The 16,695-nt window shown below is 34.1% G+C and overlaps 1 protein-coding gene across 1 annotated transcript; it reads right to left on the minus strand.

Moving 5' to 3' along the window:
* Window positions 1–40: 40 nt before the first annotated feature.
* LOC140150591 (uncharacterized) lies at window positions 41–15,425 on the minus strand. The gene is made up of 2 exons (XM_072172634.1): window positions 15,279–15,425; window positions 41–2,175 (listed from the first exon to the last, which is right to left on the minus strand). The coding sequence occupies exon 2, from the start codon at window positions 2,142–2,144 to the stop codon at window positions 405–407; it is 1,740 nt and encodes a 579-aa protein (XP_072028735.1). The 5' UTR covers window positions 2,145–2,175; window positions 15,279–15,425; the 3' UTR covers window positions 41–404.
* Between the last annotated feature and the right edge of the window lie 1,270 nt (window positions 15,426–16,695).

The raw sequence follows: 16,695 nt of genomic DNA on the forward strand, positions 1-16,695 counted from the left end.
ATTTTGTCTAATTTCTCCCAATAAGTAATCTGCTGCGCTCATTAACCTATAATTGATATTTATTACCAGCAATTTGGGAAAAGAGACACATGTAGAACCGAAAAAAGGTATACCATTTTGTTATAAGTCTGAGCAAAGTTCAACAAACCATAACTCCGCTTCTGGATACCGGTATATCGTAAGTTAAAATGGTATACCATTTTAAAGCTTATGATATAATATATTTTCTAAATACGAAATAAAACAAAATTGACCGGGGGCGGAATTTACGGCTCATTCATCGTGTACGATCACTTTTTATGATCATGATCAAAATTTTTCATTATGATTAAATTCTTGAAATGCGGTAAAATTGCTCCAAAACCAAATGCTTGCGGCCTACGGAAAACAAACTTTTTCCCAGCCTAATCTTGCAATTTTTCATCATTCTGGGCTTCACGAGGTTTGTCACTCTCTCCCTCTTGTTCTGTTGTGCAGTCTTTGTTCTCGGGTTTTTCTTCATGATCTGTCCTTTCATCATCATTTCCCACAGAATCACTGACGGATTTGTCCTTGTCTTTCTCCTCACCGCCCTCAGCCACACTTTTCCCAGGCTCGCTGTCATTTGATTTTGACTCTTCCACATCTCCTTTAAAATAGTCCAAAGTGTCTCTATTGCCTTTCTTATGCTGCGCTAAATAAAAACTAGCAATATTTGCTTCGCCTTGGTGTGTCTTCTCATGTTCCACTAAACAATATTTCTCGGCAAAACATTTCTTACACACCTTGCACTCGTAATAACGTTTCTTCCCTGTGTGAACCGAATCGTGTCGAGTGAGGTGGCTTTTCTTTCGAAAGCTCTTATCACACTTAGAGCACTGATATGGCCGTTCGTTGTTGTGACCCATCATGTGTAAGGTCAATGTACTTTTTTGCGTGAAACACTTGTCGCACAACTCACATTTGAAAGGCTTCTCACCCGTGTGGATCAGTTCATGTCGATTCAACGAACCGCGCCGTGAAAAACACTTATCGCAGTTCGGGCATTTGTACGGTGCTTCTTTCGTGTGCGTTGAAATGTGCCGCATAAGAATTTTCTTTAATTTGAAAGCTGCTCCGCATATGTCACACTTATGGGGGCGCTCGTCGGTGTGTAGTAAAATAACATGAGTTTCGAGAGTGCCTTTGCAGAGAAAACGTTTATCGCACAGATCGCAGGAAAACGGAAGCTCTCCCTTGTGCGTCAGTTCATGCTGATTCAAGTAGTATTTACTCGAAAATTTCTTGCTGCATTTTTCGCACTGTAAATCACTGTCCCATTCCGTTGGGTGCGCTCGTTTGTCGTGTGCAGTCAATTCCAGACGCGATCTGAACATCTCGTCACAATGACTGCACTTATGAGTAAATCCATACCCTGGTGGTTTTGGGCTGGCTGATGAGTCCATGAGTGGTCCCACTACAATATCAGATAAATTCAATTCCTTTGAAGCTTGAGTTCCTCCATCTGAGGAACCACCATCCTTATCAGTGGAGCTTGTATTGTTCTCAGATGCAGTGCTGCCGGATGAGTCCCTTTTGACACCGGGGCTAGATGTTGCCTTACTTGGAATTTTGCTCGCAACCTCACCTCCGTTCCTCTTTTCCGGCTTTGACTTAGTCTTAGTTGGTGCCACATCTTTCATATTCTTAAACAGATGCTGATAGTACAACAACTGAAACTGCTCAAAAGATAAGTCCGCTATGTTGAGTGGTTTCTCACCGCTGCTTAACCAACTCAGATCGAGTCCAGAAGTATCAAAATCTGGAGTGCTCACTGCTGGTGCACCGCCAGGAATCGCACCATGGCTCTCCTCTGCACCAGTTGATGCTTCTGATGCATTTGCACCCATTTTACCACCTAGTTCCGATGCTAATGCTCTCATCGTATCAATACTAGCACTACTTCCGGCCGCTGAATTGAATTTGTTGGTCATTTCTTCAGCAACAGAATGGCCTTGATGAGTATTGCCGGACATTGCAATATCTGCTGTACCTGGCAGAGAGTTTGTTCTGTTGGTTTCGCAGTTCGTGCCAAAACAGCTGGGATCCATACCGAACTCATTTGGTTCTTCTTTGATGTCTACATTGGGCTGCATCATTGCTGGTTCTGCTGCATTATGATCCATTCTTACTTGATTAGTTTAGCACTTATGCAATCTGTAAAATGAAAAGACAGAGAATTATTAGCAAAAGCATCTACATGTATGTTTCTTTGAGGTACACAGGCCATTTAATTTTGAGGACGATGTTGCATTAACACCCAAAAATACCACAAAAAACCACGATGAAAAATTAAGCGCATGCGTGAATCCCAGGGTCTGCAAATCACCCTAAGTGTTATAGACGAATCCAACGAGCCAAGTCATGGTCAGGATTTGGTCGGCCATCTTTGGTTACCCGCTAGCACCAACCTGGTGTTTTGAGCGCCCAATTGTGCAAATAAAAGCCGCCTAACACCTAGAGAAGATGCAAGGACGAGGAGGGTTAATAGAATAATACAATAGAGATAATTCCGCAGGTAATCCCGTCGCATCTATTCATACATAGTCCTTTTGTTCGCAAGTACATCCATTTGTAGCGTTTGATATGGTGTATGAGACCGCTATGGTTGATCAATTTGCACGCTGGAATTGGAAATATTTCCAATGTTTCTATTCTCTCGGTCGGGGCCACTTCACATCCATTCATGCATTGGAGTGAAAACAATATCGCATATTTTTGTTTGCAGAGAGTCGAACCTGGCACAATAGTGTGATAGCTTGTGATACACTCCAGAGTTCAGTATTAAATGCGAATGTTGTTTTCACTCCAGTGCTATTGTCAGCCGGTTCATGCCCAGATGTCCGACCGACAGAATAGATAATTTGTTTGAAAGTATTAAAGACACCCCCCCCCCCCAATTTTTTTGTTTTGTTGTAAATATAGGCCTATAACTTAGTTTATGATTGTTAGCATTTTTTCAGAGAAGTGATAATTATTGATCATTTTATTTTTTTCTGTATTTTCGGTGGTTTCCTGAAGCGTGATAATCAAGATATTCTGGTAATTGACAGTATTTTGATAACAGGCTGAAAGTGACAATGCACAGATACCGTGTGTAGTTAATCCGATTATTATGTCACTTCAACTGCGAATAGACCATGTAGAAGCTGTGTGTTTTGCTGAAAGGAACTGTAGGGCCTATTGTGTTGTAAACTTTAATCATTCTTTTGTCTACCTGTGTTTTCATGGAAGGTGTAAAACGGGTGATGGAATGCAGTTTAAAATTTCCGCCAAGGCGAATCATTTCACATTTTTGGTGCATTGTAGCCGACGGGTACCCAACTAAAGCTGTCAGGTGTAGGAATGTGTGGATTTGGATTCGTCTATATATGCTCAAGGAATTGCTGCCCGGGCAGCGATAACCCGTGTAGCTACCGGTCCGTGATCGTGTGGTTGGCATGTGGGGGGCAGTGTTTACTCTCTCTGGAAATTGAGTGCGCCAAATGAAGCATTTCTCCCAAAAATTGACTCAATTTTGTCTCAGTAATTCCTCAAATTATTGACTAATTGTAATACAGCATTGCAAATTGTTGTGGGCCAAATATAATTTTCACTGGGCCAAATTTGAGACATACAGCCTCTGAGTAAACACTGGTGGGGGGTCAAAGGTTCGAATCCCGGGGTGCCAAGTGACTTCTTTGTTCATCTTTTCTCCTTTTTCGTATCATCTTTAACTTCCGATATCAAAAAGCAGGGTTAAGTGTTAGGGTTAAGTGAACTACTGCATGATATGACCCCTATTCGCCTGCTACCATAGCAATAGATGAATACAATTTTGAATATATATTTAATGATGTCATTATGCATAATTTATGCAATTTGTGGAAGGAGTAGCAGTTTTTAGTGAACATCATTTTGCAAATGGCTAAGAAAAACTGTTGTCTGCAAAGCACATGTGATTTTGAAACACACACAGTATTCACAAATATATGCAATTTTGTAACTATAGAAAAATTATCAAATTTGTGTACATCGTGGAACATACTCTTTGCGTGGCTGTGCGTAGTAAGCAGTTGTACGCAGATAGCCTCGCTCATATGGATGCGTAGAGTAGCGTTGTACGCGCATGTAGTTAGCATGATTAGTCGCGGAGTAACAAGCGTAATTGAATGTTCCACGATGTACACAAATTTAATATTTTTTCTATAACATAAATAATGAATGTGCGATGTGTTGCTTTTTAAAAAACAACTACGCATGTCTCAAAGAGCTTTCTCAAGAGTTTAGATTTGCATAAAACAGAGGGATCCAAATTCGAAAAACATGGAAAAAACCATAAAAATATATGGCTCTGGTTTTTTTAACATGTATCAAAAGTGTGAACTGAGAGGGTAAAAATGAAATTGACAGAAGACACTTAAAATATGTCATTTCTCAAAGCAGATGACTTGAATTTTATGAAAATACAAAACTTGGAGCTTATTTATGTTCATTTGGTCTGTAAACTTTGTAGACCCTTTGGCCAAATGAGATTTTTTCATAAAAAAGCAACTTGTTGCCAAAGCTAGATATTGCTTACTGTAATGCCCATTAGTTACCAAATTAGTTGTCATAGGAAAATAATGAGTCCAAGTTACTATTGACCAAATATGGCCATTCTGCTATCACTTTTAGGTAACTTTTCAGGCATATGAAACTGAAAAATGGGCAAAATAGCAGGTTTGGTGGTCAAAAATATGCTCTAAATGTAATTAATTTCATCCACATAATTGCTAATCCATATGTGAACAAGGTAATGATAACCAAGTACTGACATATCAAAATAAGTTTGATAATGGCTTTATAGTAAAAATGTAACTCTAGATACTCATGGGTTTCGGATGTTACATTATTTTGTTAACATGCATTATTTGCAGGTATATGGCCCTATTTCTAAGCACATATTAGTTCAAAAATATGTAAATGATAATCACTGTCAGATGATCAAACCTATCACTTGAAAATCTAATCATCATTAAATGATATTTTCATCTTACTGAAGAAATTTTTTAATTTAGATGTATATACATGTACTGATATGGAATTTATTCATATACATTGTTACCCACATCCTTATTGTAAATGTGCACTGGACATCATAATAAACCAAATTAATTAGCTCCCTGAAGCATTAAGTTGATAATACAAAGGGCTACACCTTTCTTACAATCATAATCAGGCTTTCTTTTACGTCTTCCCAACTTAAGAGTGGTTCGGACGTTACATTACGTTAACATGCAATTGCAATCTAATTGAACTTATTAAAGGAAACATTTGGGACATTTCATTATTTTAGCATAATATCAATCACTTTGAATCAGAAAACCTGTTGAAATTATTCAAATGATTCAAAATATGTACAAATACGTGTATAATTAAAGGCAGTGATTCGGATGTTACATGATGTTAACATTTTTACAAAGTTTGATGGTTGGAAGTTGAATTAACAAACATGAGATCATTGCATTTACAACAGGTATGTTGCCATGATGGACACTCAAACATTTTTTAATGCAAGGCACAATCATTTATCATTTGCACACATATAAAATATGCAAAAACTGATTGTATTAAAACAGCTCATAAGTCTGTGTTAACAAATAATTCCCATGAAACTTGTTCTGTTGTAAGAGTATTTTTCTTAGTGGTTAATTTGTTTCCATTGATAATTTATTGTTTTATCGGACATAATGAAGCTGTATGAAGCATAGTAAGTATTTCTCCTGCTTCATTTCTGGTATATATGTGCATAGTGATTCCAATATAGGCCTAACACATTTGTACATGCTTATATATTTTATGTTAAAATGATCATTTTTTATGAAAATGCAGCTTTTTTCAATTTTGAAATAAATGATGATGACAAAATGCTACTTAATAAATTATTTTCAATAAGTTTTAGATATCATCTAATGCTAAAATATTATAAAGTTTATTGAAATTACAACTTCATTTTGGACTTGTTAACAAAAAATGTGTAACATCCGAAACACATTTTAAATCAAAGTATTTTGCTAGTGTAATGGAGAAATATTCAGTGTAAGTTGTTTTTCAAATTTAAAATAAATTTCTTAGGACATGTGTATATGTCAGTAATGAAATTCATTTGAAAGGAGTGAACCAAATTAATTATGTTGCTTTTTATCTTATGTGTTATGCATAGAGACAATAGATATTGTAGAGCTAACAACTTGTTTTTTTTTCCACTAGCAAGGTTTTACAAAGGTGAAATGGAGTCAGCAATATTATGAAAATGAGGATGTACACCATATTTACTAGAAATTCACATTCATTTAAGTGTATATTCTAAAATCTTCTCACAATGCCCTGTTATTGGCCTCACTTTCCGTTAACATTTTGCCTTGTAACATCCGAAACAAACTTGACATGTTAACGGTTTGCACACTCAAAGAACAAACCTGGGTATGGTAAAAATATTTCTACTATGGCCTTCCCATGATTTCCAATCCATTTGACCTTTTTATTTCCCCTCTAATTAAATTTCTTCAACAAAATGTCATTCTTTCTGTCTCGGATGTTACATTTGATTCGGATGTTACCATTGTTAACGGAAATGTTGTGTGGCCAAAATTTTACATAAAGTCATGAGGAAGTGAAATCATTTTTTCATTTAGATACTTGTTGTCATGTCTACTTCAACTTAATAATGAAAATTCAAAGCTAGTATTGTTCTTCACATAATTATAAGACAATATGTATTCTTTCGGATGTTACAAAACTGTTAACGGAAAATGAGACCCATTTAAGTAATGCTTCACCATAATTTGAAAACATTCAACCGATACAAAATTTGCATTTGCAATTATTTATATTGTCCTGAGGCAAACATTTAAAGTATTTGTGTATGTTTTACATGATAAAACAATTACTTAGACCATGTTAAAAATAGAGCAAGATTGTTAACGGAAAATGTAACGTCCGAAACATAATTTTCAAGTGCTCAAAATTGTTTCATGTTAGAAATTATTTAGGTAAATCTTGGATTTCTTGGATCTTGTACTAACATGTGTTCATAAAATATTGAACAGAATACTCAGAGCTGATCTGGTTTTATTTTGTAAACAAAACAAATTAGTCACTTTTGTTAGGTTGACAAATTTCCGTTAACAATTGGACATTTGGTCTTGGCACAAGTAAAGAAAGAAAACTGGGACAAATTTTGTTAAGCTATGGGAGATTAGCCTAGGTCTACACTACATAAAAATATAAAAAGTTATCCGGAAATAGGTCACATGTTTCTGCTGGGGTCTCCCAAAGTGTCATTTAGCCTTTTGATACATGTTAAAAAAACCAGAGCCATATACCATTTTAAGCAATCATATCAAGACATCCATATGCGGATAGTTTGCCGGAGTTTCTGCAGATCACATATTGGACTACATTAGTGTAAGTGCATCAAACGCCCCTCATGTCACAGAATTTGTTGTCCCTAGTCTTAAAATGTGCCAATGATCACAAAAGTAAGCGGTGCAAAATTTGAAGTGAATCTGAAATTGTCTAGTGGGGCCTCCGAGAGCCTAAAGTTATTGCATTGGATCTATGTATTAGAGTTCGTTGACCCCTGTGTAATTTCAATTAAAAGCCACTGCGAAGTTTTGAAATATCCGCTACATGCAAACCGTTTGGTCTCACAAGCTGAAATTACACGAGCTGATCGTCGGGAGGGGGGCACTCACATTAACAGTCTGTACGCATATGCATGACCAACAAAACAAGTAAAAAAGGGGTGTTTTTTAGGCAAGGTAAGTTATGCGTGTGACGCATTTAGGGTCTAAAACACTGATTTTCAAGAATATGGGTAGTTTTCTGAAACTGAACAACTTGTTTAGGGTACCTTTTCGGTTTTCACGTTATGAGATCAAAAAGGGTTCATTTATTGCATTTTTACTAGCTAAAAACTCATTAGGGGGTAAATTCTATATTACAAATTACCTAATTAAGGGACTAAATTTGCTGGTAGATTAAAACTCGTTTAGGGGGTGTTTCAAAAAAATATGGTCACATGTGTACGTGTACATTATCACATTTGAGTGGCACCCTTGGGCTTGAGAACTTTCAATTCTCTTGCCATTCCAAAATGGAACATAAATCCTGGCAAGAGAACTTTTCACTACAGATCATGTTATGCTTGGAATGAACTCCCTCAAGACATCCGTAGAAACTTTTCTTCCATGACCCTTAATACTTTTAAAAACTGTATTTCAGATTTGTGATTAAAATTTTATCAATTTCCACAAATTTATTCAACTTTTTGTCTTTTCTTTATATCTGATTGCCAAACATGTACATTGTTATAATATTATTAGTATTTAATCATGTAACTATTTGTGTTACCAGACCTGATGTAAAAATGAACCTGATGTACAATGTAAATAATGTATCATGTAACTTTTGATTCCATGCATTGCTTTTAATTTAATTTATATATTAACCTCTGTCATGAAATTGTACAATGTATATGTATATTGTGAATTGTCACTCAGGGCCCCCTTGGAGATCAGTACTAGTTACTGAAGGGGCTACCCTGGTTAAAGAAAGATTAAATAAATAAATAATATGAATGATCCTCTTTGAGACAATATTGAAATCTTGACTAAATGTATGAAGACGTGCATTTTCAGGATGCACAGGAAATGCTTTCATCTAAAATGCGGCAAAAAGGGTTGTGTGACATCCGGGTGTGACACTGTCCTGAATGCACTGTTATTTATAATTTCAATATTATCTCGAAGATGATCATTCATACTATCAGCTCATGTAATTACAGCTGCTGAGATCACACGGTTTGGATTTAGCGGGTATTTAAAAACATCAGCTACATGTAGCTTCTAATTGAAATTGTACAGGGGTCAACGAACTTTTATACATAGACCCAATGGAATAACTTTAGGCTCTCATAGGCCCCAATAGACAACTTCTGATTCACTTCAAATTTTGCACAGCTTATTTTTATGATCATTGGCACATTTTAAGACTACATGTAGGGACAGAATGATCTATTGAAATTAACCGAATTGTGGGGCGTTTGATGCACCTAGTACTGTAAGTATGTGGTTTAGTCAGACTTGGAGAAAGAAGAATTTTTTTTTTGCAATTGGTAAATGGCCAGAATAAGCTTCTTTGCGAAATGAACTCCAATATAGCGCCCTGTAACTCGGTATCATATACGGTATCAGATAATGTCATAATGTTAAATAAAGATACCAAGTTACAGTTACTGGAAGTTCATGAATCATGATTTAGGTATGCTAGGTGAATTCAAATTTGCCATCAAACTGCATCATTTTAATCAATTAAAGCCCTTGAGTAAACAAAGCCAAAACTGAAAACCTTTTCTTCATAGCACTTTCCGTAGCAAAGTTACATCTTGTCAAAGATTGACTTTCATCAAAAAGATTCAGCTAGCAAAATTCCCCAAAACGGCATTTCGGGGGTGTTTCTAGATCTTAGTCTCATTATGATAGCAGCTTTTTTTAAGGAGGCTGTGTAGGGGAGATTGGGGTTAGTTGGAACGCGGGGTAAGTTGAAACATTGTATTTTTTTCTGACACAAAAATTAATTTGGTAAAATACTGGCACCTAGTAATAGGTATTAGCAAGGGTCATCCACCAAATTAGCAACAGCACTGATGCCCCACCAGTGTTGGCTTGGGAAAGGAATATCTGTTTTTTGACTTGCTGACTAATTTTTATACCCCTCAGAAAAAATGCGTTATCTCCATGTTGTTTGAAGATTCAGGGGATTATTTTTTGAGTATCATAAGCACTAGTAGTAAGTCCCAGAATAATGTTAAATAAAAGTTTTATTGTATTTCTTATTTTGTGTAATGAACTTTGAAATGTAAAAATAGGCATCGGGGTTAGTTGAAACTTTTGAGGTGGGGTTAGTTGACACGTGAAAATCGCATAGAAAAAATATGGTTAAAAATTTGACTTTTTAAAAATTTGTAACATGTTTACCATTTCTTCAATATTGCTTAATATGGTTAAAAAGCAATAATACAAGCAAAAAGTGCACACAGAAAGTACATTTTATAATATTTTAGGCTTCTCATATTTTGGTCCATGGTGACACTCGTCACCTTGTGTCCAAAGTATTGACCCACACTCCCACATATTTATTTATTCATTTTTTCACACTGATTGTATGTTAAAGGGTGCCTTCAAGGGAAGTATAACCCTAACAACACAATAATAATTATTTTGAAATTTTTACAAGCTGTGTTTCAACTAACCTCACCCTATGTTTCAACTTACCCCAGGGGTGGGGTTAGTTGAAACACTTTTTTCAAATTTTCAAATTGGATTATATGAATAATTATAAGCAGGTCCAATAAAGTTTAAGGTCGTGCGTCATGAATTGGGGTATAGGAAAAGGTGGCGGTGTTACATTTTTACATTTTTTTCAGGACATTCTATACCAGAACTCAAGAATGGAGAGGGGTACTGAACTAGTTTTGGTCTCATTTTGTTTCTAATTTATCTAGCTAACATTTTGGTAAGTAACAACTTCACACTACATTTCCTTCTTGAGATATTGCAATTCAAACGAAGTAGTGTCAGGGGTGGCGGCTTAATACGGTTGAGGCGAATACGGTTGAGGCATGTGTTAAAGTATAGGGAATATTGATTTTAGTGCCTCTCAAATTTATTTTTTACTCTAACTTCAGTAACCCAGCAAGGTATTGGGATGGATTATGTACCATTGTTTTGGTATTTATGTCTAGTTGGTAATGTGACCAATTTTACTCCAAGCTAGTTATAATTTGTTGTAAATGTGCTGCATTTCGTGTCATGGGTTCTAGGCTTTTCCTATACGTTACTGTACTAAGCATGCATATGCTCCGAAATGTTCTGAATGTCATATTTCTTGAATAAGTTACACTACTTCTGTAAAAGTTATCATTTCTTAGAAGGAAATTTGATGAGGAATTCAAATATGCCATTGGTTTTTGTGTAGGGCATGAAGGGAAAAAGTTTTGATTGAAAATATAATAAAAATCATAAAAATTTTGTACGACTTTTGAACACCCTGTATCTCAGTTAGGCAACATAACTCATCATTACAAGTTTGCTTTTTTTGAAAGTCTACAATGTTATTAGCACATCTAAAAAGTTTTAACAGACTAGGTGTTTATGTTAGTAAATAAGAGAGGAACAAAATTGTATACTTTTTGAACCAAAGTTTAACTTTTCCACCCTATATGACATTTGTGGCACCCTGTATATTTACCAAATATTTGTATGTGTGTATTCCTGGTACTCTAAGCTTTACAGTGATGTATAATTTGATAGGGTTTCATGAACAGAATATGAATTAGATCAGTTTAAGTACAAAAACATGTAAATTGTTGAATTTTTTAGTATGTAACGCATTTGGCCCCCAATTCATAGCGCACGACCTTAAGGCTGTATTTGTAGCATGTACATGTATGTATATATTTATACTGATATGGTTAGTGTTTCTTGAAAGTAATCGGTTTGCGTTAAAAAGACGATTTTGTGACAAATGTTTCAACTAACCCCAATCTCCCCTACTCTCAGACATGCATGTAGCAAAAGTGCAATAACTTTGTAATTATTCGCGCAAGACATATATACATTTGTATACATTTTTATGAAGGCAAGACATCAATAAAATAGATTTGGGGTAAAAACAACAATTATGAAGAAAATCACAAAAAAGTGAGTTTTGGGCAATATTTGTTAGGTACATCATAACAAAAAACACTCTTTCCAAAATATTTTATTTTGTTTTTAGCTCAATCTTGAGGCTCCATTCCAAAAACTGTTTATTTTTATTTTTTTGATATTGGCCTTATTTTTTGAGATATTGACCATATAAGGCAGCAAATTGAACTTTTTAAAATGCACAAACGCATATTTGCACAAAATGATGCCTAAAATCGGAAATAGACCAAAATATAAAAAAATGAGAAAACTGTTTCTTGAGTCGATCATGCTTTTTACGATGATCATATTTGCTTACCTATAGATGGTCATGTTTTTTATACTGGGACCCTAAAAAAGGTGGTGCTGTCACATTTTGCTAGATCATTTTGTCTTCTTATTCCTATATTTTTGCTAAAATTCATCATGAACAAATGGTTTTGGTCTTATTTTGAAGATAAATTATTAATCTAATGAATTAATAACAAATACAATTAAATAAATGTATTAATTAATTACTACAGCTTAATTAAGTTAATTAGTCAGGGTGGTGCCGGAAGTGGAGGAGCCGAAGCGGAGGAGCTCTATGTAAATCCAATGGGAAGTTGGTGTGCATTAATAAAATTCATGCACTTTGGTGCCTAGTAGAAGTAAAAATGCAGTTTCATAGTTTTACCTAGTTTTTTAACTTTCAAACTATAATTGCTTAATAGTTAATCTTAATAAACTTTAGTAATTAAGGATTTAACGAGCTTTTAATTAATGCAGTGGAATATGTGTGTCATGCAATTCAATAGAATTCAGGATATAGGATAGGTTTTCATAAATAGATGGACTTTTAAATTGTTTTATCTTTGAAATATCTATAAATATGTCTTCTCAAAGGAGATTATTACAGTCAAAGGATTAATCTGATGACATATTGATCTCTGGTTATTGTTAAATAGTTTGTTGATGTAGGCTTTAGAATTATGCATGTATATGCCTATGTACCATTGTTACAAATTACTTTATATTGATTTTTGGAACACCCTTTATGGGAATTAAATATTTAAATGTGATATTATAGCAATTCTTTAAACTATTTTGAATATATTTTCCAAATTCAAAGTGCATTTGATTACAAATGCTACAATTAATGACCCTTTTACATTAAATTAAGCAATTTAAATACAACTTTTTTAATACCTTGTATAACACAATGGGCTTAACAAATATGGTGCAACCTATATATTTAATGAAAGGGCTAATTGCATACATTCCAAATATCAAGTTCATTTTCCAATTTAATATACTATGTAGAAATATTGGAGTGGTAAAGAAATGTTATTTTTTGGTACTTTTCATTGGAATCACCCTGTATATTTTTTTGGCACACCCTGTATATCCATTCAAACTTTACAGATTTGTAATCCTGACAATATATGCTTTCTAAAAATGTATAACTTTACATAGTTTAGGATAAAACTTTTTGAAATATAATCAGAAATACAAAAAGGAGTTGATTTTTGACAAATTGCAAGATGTGACACAATTGGGTCCCACCTCAAAAAACATGACCAGATGCTGTATTTATTGAGTTATCGTGTACCTAAATCATCATTTTACCGAGAAAATGAACATTGAAATAATGGCCGTTGAAGTTTAAAGTGGTCACATTTTGCACTTTCATAAAGGAGAATGCGGCAGTTTTTATTTTTCTACCTTACATTACATAAACATCGGGTAAATCCACGGCCCCTTGAGAAGTTTGAGCGAAATCCATTCATAACTTGATATTTAAATCGGGGGAAAGAAATTGAAAAAACCCACATTTTATCAGCTAAAACGGAGCCATTTGACCATTAGGTTTTTGTGCTTCCGTGGTGTTTCCATAAGATGCATCGTGTGTGCGTAGCGTATTTGTGCGTTAACAAATTGCGCGATGCGTTGTTGCGCACGTGTACCCTGCTGGAGTGCTGGTACAACAAAGATTTTCTTTCCTTTTCAATTTCAAACACGAGTGGAATAGTGAAATAAAATCCTTAAAATATTGCAGTTGGAGTTTACAAATCTGGATTTTCATTCCTTGTATTTATAAAAACATAACAAAGTACAAACATATCAAAAAAACTCAATTTTGCGAAAGAAACAATGTCTAGAGTACACAGCTGCCTTAATGGAATTGCTATCAAAAGCAAAATCCCTCTAAAATTCCATGTGCGATTGTCTTATCACCAGGCATAAAAAATCATATATTTGGGTCAAGTGAAGTATAGAATTAGAAAACATATTTGGCCACACGTTTTGAACTCGCCACCCAAAAATGGTGGTTTTGTTACGCTTTTCCAAATCGAGACTCGTTCAAATTGTTATATCTCTGCTTAAACAAAAGGTATTGTAGTGTGTTTGGTGTCATGTTGTAGCTAAATGAGTGACCTAACAGACCTCCAAAGGAGAATTGTTTATCAGCTAAGATAGTGGAGTTATAATTTTTTGAGTTCAGAATGGCCGAGGTGGTTGTTGTGGCGGTGGCGGTGGCGGTATGTACAAAGTCTATGAGAAATATAGTGCACGTTGAATCAACTGATCATATCTTTGCATCCATATGGGCTACAGGCATGGTTAAGAGCTCTTGTGAAAGGTTATTAATTATGCTAATTGTTTTTAATCATTTTGAACTCTTTATGATTGGTTTAGTCTATAAAATACAAACTTTTACGTACAAAACTACCCGTTTTCATATTAAACACTGTAGTAAGCAATGCGGATGTCTTCAAAATCTAAAAGTTGCTGTAAATATTTCATTACTTATCCTATAGTCAAAGTATACATTTTCTGAGAGGAAATTTGATGAGGAATCTAAATATGGACTTACTTTTTCTGTATGGGTTAGGGGTAAAATGTTTCAGTTCAAAATATGTTGAATTGTAAAAAATTTGAACATATTTTGGGACACCCTGTATTCTGAGATTACCAAACAGCTGTGATTTTTTTCTTCCCATGTCAGTAGGCCCCCCAACCTCTAACCAAATCAATGTTGTTTACTTTCAGTTTATAACTGCAAGTTAGTAATAAGCAATGCATTAAGTGACCCATTTTTTATTTGGAATTTTTTTATTCCACCCTGTATAACTTCATGGTCACCCTGTACAATGAGTTGAAATGTGTATATTTGAATTGCTTATGCCTTCAGCTTTTCAAAAATGTATACTTTTGCTAGTTTAGGGTTGATAGTTGTGTAGATATTCTAATTTGAAACTTGATTGGTGTAAAAATTCATAATATTTGTGATGTAACGCTAAGGGTGGCGAGTTCAAAACACACGGCCATTTATGTAGGTTTCCTTGACCAGCCTGTTCTTTTAAATTTCTATGTAAAATATGTATGAGTTCTAGGTGAATTTGGTTGACTAGCAAATGTGTTAACTAAGGTTTGCCTGGCATACCTACAATCACTACATGATTGTTTACACATTCATGTACAGCCATGCATGCATGACATTGACAGTTTCTGGATTCACATTTAGATAAAACTATAAACATGATAAAGCTTATCTTGAATACTTACCATTCGATTGCGAGATGCGTTCTAATTGCTGCCTTTAGAAAGATAATAAACTGCTTATTTATCTCAACGTATTATTCGACATTTTCATCATTTTTATGAAAAGAAAAACGTAACATAAACAAGGTGTGTTTTGACTTCTGGATGCACAAACCAAATTAACCACAATGCGGAAGTTGAGAATAAAATGACCTCTCATTGACCTAAATTGACCTGTCAGTCACATTATGGAGTTTCCACCTGCGAGTTTTTATTATGCGAGGGTGCATAGGAGTTGCTTTGCACTTTGAATAGATGAATATTTAAATTGCAGAATGAATGAATGAATTGTTGAATGAATTGTTGAACGAACAAATGAATGAATGACTTCTAAGTATTTTAAATAAATAAATAAATTTAAAAAATATAACTGAATGAATAAACGAACGAACAAATGGATGAATGACTAAATAAATAAATAAATAAATAAATAAATAAATATAAATAAAAAAAATGAAAAGAATGAATGAAAATGTAAAGAAAGATAAAATGAATCATTGCATGAATGAATGTATCAATGCATGAATGAACGAATGAACAAATGAACAGCAAATGAAATGAACTGTTGAATGGATGACTTGTTGAATGGATGAAAAGAAATAAACAAACAAATATTGAATAAATAAATCCGGGAAATCAATCAATCAATCAATCAATCAATAAAAAAAATAAATAAATAAATAAATAAATAAATAAATAAATAAATAAATAAATAAATAAATAAATAAATAAATAAATAAATAAATAAATAAATAAATAAATAAATAAATAAATAAATAAATAAATAAATAAATAAATAAATAATACATAGCCGAAAAACTTACATGTTAAGGGATGGCGTATGAACGTTTGGACAGTGTTTATTGTGGGACATCAGAGCACTTCAGACATATCGAATTGCATTCTGAATACGAAGAATGTCCTTCTGATATCAAATAATTTTGATTTTTTGAAATTCGCAATTTAATACACATTATATGGCAAATCATTAAAAATTGATATTTTTGATATTTAACAGTACTTGAAGTAAACTTTATAAATCTGATGATTTATATTTAAAGTGTATGTAGGTGGGATGAAAAGCCGACGATCAATTGACCTTTCATATTGAAGATATGGATTTTTTCCCAAAACACAAAAAAAATTAGGTCTTTTGGGGAAAAAAATCCATATCTTCAATATGAAAGGTCAAAATTTTCAATTGACCGTCGGCTTTTCCTCCCTGCTACATACACTTTAAAGGGGTACTACACCTGTGGTAAATTTGTGACTATTTTTGCATTTTTCTCAAAAATTAATAACAAACTGGTAACAAAATTTATGTATATTATTGGGGCAAGGAATCCATTTACTACACTGAAATTTCAGTGACTCAAGACAA

The sequence above is a fragment of the Amphiura filiformis genome, chromosome 4 (genome assembly GCF_039555335.1).
Source record: "Amphiura filiformis chromosome 4, Afil_fr2py, whole genome shotgun sequence".
Lineage (NCBI taxonomy): Eukaryota > Metazoa > Echinodermata > Ophiuroidea > Amphilepidida > Amphiuridae > Amphiura > Amphiura filiformis.

What these genes read in the sequence shown, in the direction of transcription:
- LOC140150591 (XM_072172634.1), bottom strand. Translation starts at nt 2,144, where the DNA reads ATGGATCATAATGCAGCAGAACCAGCAATGATGCAGCCCAATGTAGAC.